The sequence below is a fragment of the Triticum urartu genome, chromosome 1A, assembly GCF_056163025.1.
Source record: "Triticum urartu cultivar PI428250 chromosome 1A, HENAU_Tu73, whole genome shotgun sequence".
Classification (NCBI taxonomy): domain Eukaryota; kingdom Viridiplantae; phylum Streptophyta; class Magnoliopsida; order Poales; family Poaceae; genus Triticum; species Triticum urartu.
This window is the reverse complement of record NC_141873.1, coordinates 483,577,094-483,584,459: the sequence shown is the minus strand read 5'-3', so window position 1 is coordinate 483,584,459 and position 7,366 is coordinate 483,577,094. Positions and strand designations below refer to the sequence as shown.

General features: G+C 44.2%; 1 protein-coding gene across 1 annotated transcript; it reads left to right on the top strand.

The window, feature by feature from the left end:
* Nucleotides 1–459: 459 nt before the first annotated feature.
* On the top strand, nucleotides 460–1,929 carry LOC147991825 (uncharacterized). The gene is made up of 4 exons (XM_087538830.1): nucleotides 460–474; nucleotides 565–601; nucleotides 937–1,068; nucleotides 1,523–1,929. Exons 1-4 carry the CDS (start codon nucleotides 460–462, stop codon nucleotides 1,927–1,929), a joined length of 591 nt encoding a protein of 196 aa, XP_087394956.1.
* The last annotated feature ends 5,437 nt before the right edge of the window (nucleotides 1,930–7,366 follow it).

The window sequence follows — 7,366 nt, the reverse complement described above, 5'->3', positions numbered from 1 at the left end:
GGTTGTCTATGCAAGAAATGTGATAAGATTGCGGTGTTTTCTTGTATGTGCAAACAACAAGAATGCATTTTTGAATATTCATGTGTTCTTGTTCATGCAGTGACTGAAAACACAGTGGGAGAAAAAAGCGGAAAAAATGAATCATGAAGACGGCACTGATCCTTGGTTTTTTCAAAGGCCGGAAGTACCCCCTTGGGATGCAGCAGAATACAATCAACTCATTTTCGCAGGGCCGTTACTGCCACTACTAGAGCAGTACGCGAACATCGGTACGATGTATGATCAAAAAAGGGACAATTGCCATGTTTGTGATGATGAAAATGACATTCTACTTATGTCCTACAATGTCATTTTTCGCAGGTTCTTATGACACAACCACACACACAGGGATACCATGGCAAGTTCAAACATAGGGCGCTAACGCTGATAGATGTACGGGGGACCATCTTCAAGTAGCCAATGTGGCAAATCAAGGTAACACGTACGAAAGAAGCATACTGGTGTGGCCATGAAATTAAACTTGCAAGGATGGCAAAGACTTATGACTTTTATGGAAAAACACAGGACCATCATGCAGCACGTGGCAACAGGCGGCAACCAGGTACCCGCCATCAACATCGTACACATGTGAGTCGTATGAAGTGATTTTGTGGACAGTGAATCAGGAGAAGGAACATAGGTGGCATTGCTGTTTACGTGGTGTCTTGACAGAACACAATTGCCGTGTCTGGTCAACTGCAGTTGCCATGTCTGGACAACTACAATTGCCATGTCTAATCAACTGCAGTTGCCATGTCTAATCAACTGTGATTGCAATGTCTAAACAACTGTGGATGCCAAGTGTGAACAAATCTGTTTGCCATGGTTGAACCACTACAGGTGCCATGTTGTACAAAGTACAGTTGCCATGCATTGACCAAGTGCTAATGATCGCAGGTTGTTATGGTGGAACCACATCGGCAAACGTATCGTGGCAAGCTTCACCATTGCAGGCCATCGCTATTGTAAATAGAGCACAACAAATTGGAATGACAGACCAGCTTCGATTAGCACATCCGACACAACAAGGTAAAAATATGTGAACCAACAAACAATAATGCATTTGCTTTTGTGGAAAAGCATGGGGGGAAAGTGGATTTGTCACGATGGTGGCGGCAAACAACGAAGATGCTACCAAGTGGACATGTGCAAAATAGTCATCTATTGTCTTCAGGATTTGTCTATTACTGTCTGCGTGTGTGCAACATTCGTGATTGACTCCATTTGCCTCGTGGGCTCGTACCTAGAATGCAAGTTTTAATGCTAAAGATGTTGGTTGCCATGTCTTGGCAATAGTAGCTGCCATGTTTGTTGGACTGTAGCTGCCAAGGATGAAAAACTGCAGTTGCCATGCATGGCCAGATGCAGATGCCATGGCTTGCTGTATGAATGATATCATGCCAAATCAGACGCAATTGCTATATTCCATTACGATAAACCTGCCATTCAAGCAATGCTTACACACTTACCTGTTTTTTTGCAGGACCTTCAACTACAATCAACAGCGGCGTGGGGACATCTACTGTGGGAACCTTTGAGCACACGGAAGGAGCGTTCCATCAGCAAGTCAACAATGCTGCCACAAACAATGTAGAATCAGTGTCGGAAATGGCAATCGTTCCAGCAATGACGACAAGCACACCTTTGCACACCAGCACAAGCAACACTCAAGCAAATGAAATAGCCGCCGATACTGAAGTGAATGATGAAACTGACGACGAAGCACAAGGGGATGAAGAAAATGGGCAATCAGAAATCATGATACCTCAACCACCATATGTTGGGCAGAGATTTGGTTCATTTGAAGATGCCAAGGAATTCTACCAGAGATATGCAATGTTCAATGGGTTTGCGGTGAACACCGAATACCATAGGAAAATAAAAAAGTAACGAGTAGAGCAAAGGTGAGATAAGGTGCTACAAGGCACGAAGGAACAAGAAGGGTAAAGGTGTTGCATCTGTCGAGCCGGAACGAAAGAGAGGTATCATTGTCAAGACAGGATGCCCTGTCCAGTGTAAGCTAAACACAGATGGAGCACGGTGGGTGGTCACAGAATATTTTGATGAACACAACCACGAACTCATAAAGAAGTTTGACCTGGTAAAATTTCTGAGCGCCCACAGAGGATTCAACCCCCTCGAGAGGAAATTCATAAAATTGCTACATGATTGTAACGTCGATCCATCAAGAATAGTCCAAATACCGTCCCTCATCCACATCGGAGATGGTAGACTAAGTAGCATGCCCTACATACCACCAGATGTCACAAACCTAAAGGCAAAGTACCATAGAGAGAGCAGGTTGGCTGACATAGAAGACACGATAGACACGATAGGACTAAGGATATGTTTCTCGTTTATGGAGGTGAAAAAGAGATCGTCATAAATGGTTACTGTTGGAAATATGCCCTAGAGGCAATAATAAAATGGTTATTATTGTATTTCCTTGTTCATGATAATTGTCTATTGTTCATGCTATAATTGTATTAACCGGAAACCGTAATACATGTGTGAATACATAGACCACAACATGTCCCTAGTAAGCCTCTAGTTGACTAGCTCGTTGATCAATAGATGGTCATGGTTTCCTGACCATGGACATTGGATGTCATTGATAACGGGATCACATCATTAGGAGAATGATGTGATGGACAAGACCCAATCCTAAGCCTAGCACAAGATCGTGTAGTTCGTATGCTAAAGCTGTTCTAATGTCAAGTATCATTTCCTTAGACCATGGGATTGTGCAACTCCCGGATACCATAGGAATGCTTTGGGTGTACCAAACGTCACAACGTAACTGGGTGGCTATAAAGGTGCACTGCGGGTATCTCCAAAAGTGTCTGTTGGGTGGGCACGAATCAAGACTAGGATTTGCCACTCCGTGTAAACGGAGAGGTATCTCTGGGCCCACTCGGTAGGACATCATCATAATGTGCACAATGTGACCAAGGAGTTGATCACGAGATGATGTGTTGCGGAACGAGTAAAGAGACTTGCCGGTAACGAGATTGAACGAGGTATCGGGATACCGACGATCGAATCTCGGGCAAGTATCATACCAATAGACAAAGGGAATTGAATACGGGATTGATTGAATCCTCGACATCGTGGTTCATCCGATGAGATCATCGTGGAGCATGTGGGAGCCAACATGGGTATCCAGATCCCGCTGTTGGTTATTGACCGAAGAGTTGTCTCGGTCATGTCTACATGTCTCCCGAACCCGTAGGGTCTACACACTTAAGGTTCGGTGACGCTAGAGTTGTAGAGATATTAGTATGCGGTTAACCGAAAGTTGTTTGGAGTCCCGGATGAGATCCCGGACGTCACGAGGAGTTTCGGAATGGTCCAGAGGTAAATATTTATATATAGGAAGTCCAGTTTCGGCCACCGGGAGAGTTTCGGGAGTCATCGGTATTGTACCGGGACCACCAGAAGGGTCCGGGGGGTCCACTGGGTGGGGCTACCTATCCCGGAGGGCCCCATGGGCTGAAGAGGCGTGGGAACCAGCCCCTGGTGGGCTGGTGCTCCCCCCTTCGGCCTCCCATGCACCTAGGGTTGGAAACCCTAAGGGGTGGGGGCGCCTCCACTTGGCTTGGAGGCCAAGCCACCCCTAGGGCTGCCGCCCCCTCCCTAGATGGGATCTACAAGGGGCCGGCGCCCCCCCTAGGCCCTTATATATAGTGGAGGGGAGGGAGGGCAGCCACACCTGAAGCCCTGGCGCCTCCCTCCCTCTCGTGACACCTCTTCCTCCCCGCTTGTGCTTGGCGAAGCCCTGCCGGGATCCCGCTACTTCCACCACCACGCTGTCGCGCTGCTGGATGTCCATCAACCTCTCCTTCCCTCACTGGATCAAGAAGGAGGAGATGTCTCTCCCAACCGTACATGTGTTGAACGCGGAGGTGCCGTCCGTTCGGCGCTAGGATCATCGGTGATTTGGATCACGACGAGTACTACTCCATCAACCCCGTTCATTTGAACGCTTCCTCTTAGCGATCTTCAAGGGTATGAAGATGCACTCCCTCTCTCTCGTTGCTAGTATCTCCTAGATTGATCTTGGTGACACGTAGGAAAATTTTGAATTATTGCTACGTTCCCCAACAGTGGCATCATGAGCTAGGTCTATGCGTAGATTCTATGCACGAGTAGAACACAAAGTAGTTGTGGGCGATGATTTGTTCAATTTGCTTGCCGTTACTAGTCTTATCTTGATCCGGCGGCATTGTGGGATGAAGCGGCCCGGACTGACCTTACACGTACGCTTACGTGAGACTGGTTCCACCGACTGACATGCACTTGATGCATAAGGTGGCTGGCGGGTGTCTGTCTCTCCCACTTTAGTTGGATCAGATTCGATGAAAACGGTCCTTATGAAGGGTAAATAGCAATTGGCATATCACCGTTGTGTTTTTGCGTAGGTAAGAAACGTTCTTGCTAGAAACCCATAGCAGCCACGTAAAACATGCAACAACAATTAGAGGACGTCTAACTTGTTTTTGCAGGGTTTGCTATGTGATGTGATATGGCCAAAAGGATGTGATGAATGATATATGTGATGTATGAGATTGATCATGTTCTTGTAATAGGAATCACGACTTGCATGTCGATGAGTATGACAACTGGCAGGAGCCATAGGAGTTGTCTTAATTTATTTATGAGCTGCGTGTCAATGAAAACGCCATGTAATTACTTTACTTTATTTCTAACCGTTAGCCATAGTAGTAGAAGTAATAGTTGGTGAGGCAACTTCATGAAGACACGATGATGGAGATCATGATGATGGAGATCATGGTGTCATGCCGGTGACGATGGTGTTCATGCCGCGCCTCGAAGATGGAGATCAAAGGCGCAAGATGATATTGGCCATATCATGTCACTTTATGATTTGCATGTGATGTTTGTCATGTTTACATCTTATTTTCTTAGAACGACGGTAGCATAAATAATATGATCCCTCGCTGAAACTTCAAGAAAAGTGTTCCCCCTAACTGTGCACCGTTGCGAAGGTTCGTTGTTTCGAAGCACCACGTGATGATCGGGTGTGATAGATCTAACGTTCGCATACAACGGGTGTAAGCCAGATTTACACATGCGAAACACTTAGGATGACTTGACGAGCCTAGCATGTACAGACATGACCTCGGAACACGGAAGACCGAAAGGTCGAACATGAGTCGTATAGTGGATATGATCAACATGAAGATGTTCACCGATGATGACTAGTCCATCTCACGTGATGATCGGACACGGCCTAGTTGACTCGGATCATGTATCACTTAGATGACTAGAGGGATGTCTATCTAAGTGGGAGTTCATTGAATAATTTGATTAGATGAACTTAATTATCATGAACATAGTCAAAAGGTCTTTGCAAATTATGTCGTAGCTTACGCTTGAGTTCTATTGTTTGAGATATGTTCCTAGAGAAAATTTAGTTGAAAGTTTATAGTAGCAATTACGCGGACTGGGTCCGTAAACAGAGGATTGTCCTCATTGCTGTGCAGAAGGATTATGTCCTTAATGCACCGCTCAGTGCGTTGAACCTCGAGCGTCGTTTGTAGATGTTGGGAAACATCTGACATACACGTTTTGATGACTACGTGATAGTTCAGTGCATAATACTAATGGTTTAGAATTGTGGCACCAAAGACGTTTTTGAAACGTCGCAGAACATATGAGATATTCCAATGACTGAAATTGGGATTTCAGACTAGTGCCCACGTCAAGAGGTATGAGACCTCTGACAAGTTTCTTAAGCCTGCAAACTAAGGGAGAAAAGCTCAATCCTTGAGCATGTGCTCAAATTGTCTGAGTACTACAATCGCTTGAATCGAGTGGGAGTTAATCTTCCAGATGAAATAGTGATAGTTCTCCATAGTCACCGCCACCAAGCTATTAGAGCTTAGTGATGAACTATAACATATCAGGGATAGACATGATGATCCTTGAGCAATTCACGATGTTTTGACACCGTGAAAGTAGAAATCAAGTAGGAGCATCAATTGTTGATGGTTAGTAAAACCACTAGTTTCAAGAAGGGCAAGGGAAAGAATGGATACTTCATGAGACGGCAAATCAGTTGCTGCTCTAGTGAAGAAACCCAAGGTTGAACCAAACCCGAGACTAAGTGCTTCTGTAATGAGGGAACGGTCACTGAAGCAGAACTACCCTAGATACTTGGTAGATGAGAAGGCTGGCAAGGTCGACAGAAGTATTTTGGAAATACGTTATATTAATGTGTACTTTACTAGTACTCCTAGTAGCACTAGGGTATTAAAATACCGGTTCAGTTGCTAAGTGTTAGTAACTCGAAATAAAAGGCAACGGAATAAACGGAGACTAGCTAAAGGTGAGATGACGATATGTGTTGGAAGTGTTTCCAAGGTTGATGTGATCAAGCATCGCATGCTCCCTCTACCATCAAGATTGGTGCTAAACCTAAATAATTGTTATTTGGTGTTTGCGTTGAGCATAGACATGATTGGATTATGTTTATCGCAACACGGTTATTCATTTAAAAGAGAATAATGGTTACTCTGTTTATTTGAATAATACCTTCAATGGTCTTGCACCTAAAATGAATGGTTTATTGAATCTCGATCGTAGTGATACACATGTTCATGCCAAAAGATATAAGATAGTAATGATAGTACCACATACTTGTGGCACTGCCATTTGAGTCATGTTGGTATAAAACGCATGAAGAAGCTCCATGTTGATGGATCTTTGGACTCACTCGTTTTTGAAAAGGTTGAGACATGCGAACCATGTCTATTGGTAGATATGCATGAAGAAACTCCATACAGATGGATAATTTGGACTCACTTGATTTTGAATCACTTGAGACATGCAAATCATACCACATGGGCAAGATGACTGAAAGGCCTCGTTTTAAGTAAGATGGAACAAGAAAGCAACTTGTTGGAAGTAATACATTTTGATGTGTGCAGTCCAATGAGTGCGGAGGCACGCAATGGATATTGTTATGTTCTTACTTCACAGATGATTTGAGTAGATACTGAGTATATTTACTTGATGAAACACAAGTATGAATTATTGAAAGGTTTAAGTAATTTCAGAGTGAAGTTGAAGATCGTCGTGACAAGATGATAAAATTTCTATGATATGATCATAGAGATGAATATCTGAGTTACGAGTTTGGCACACAATCAAGACATTGTGGAAATTGTTCCATAACTAATACCGCCTGGACCACCATAGTGTGATGGTGTGTCCGAACATCACAACTGCACCCTATTGGATATGGTGCATACCATGATGGAATTTCCACTATCGTTTATGGGTTAGGCATTAGGGACAACCG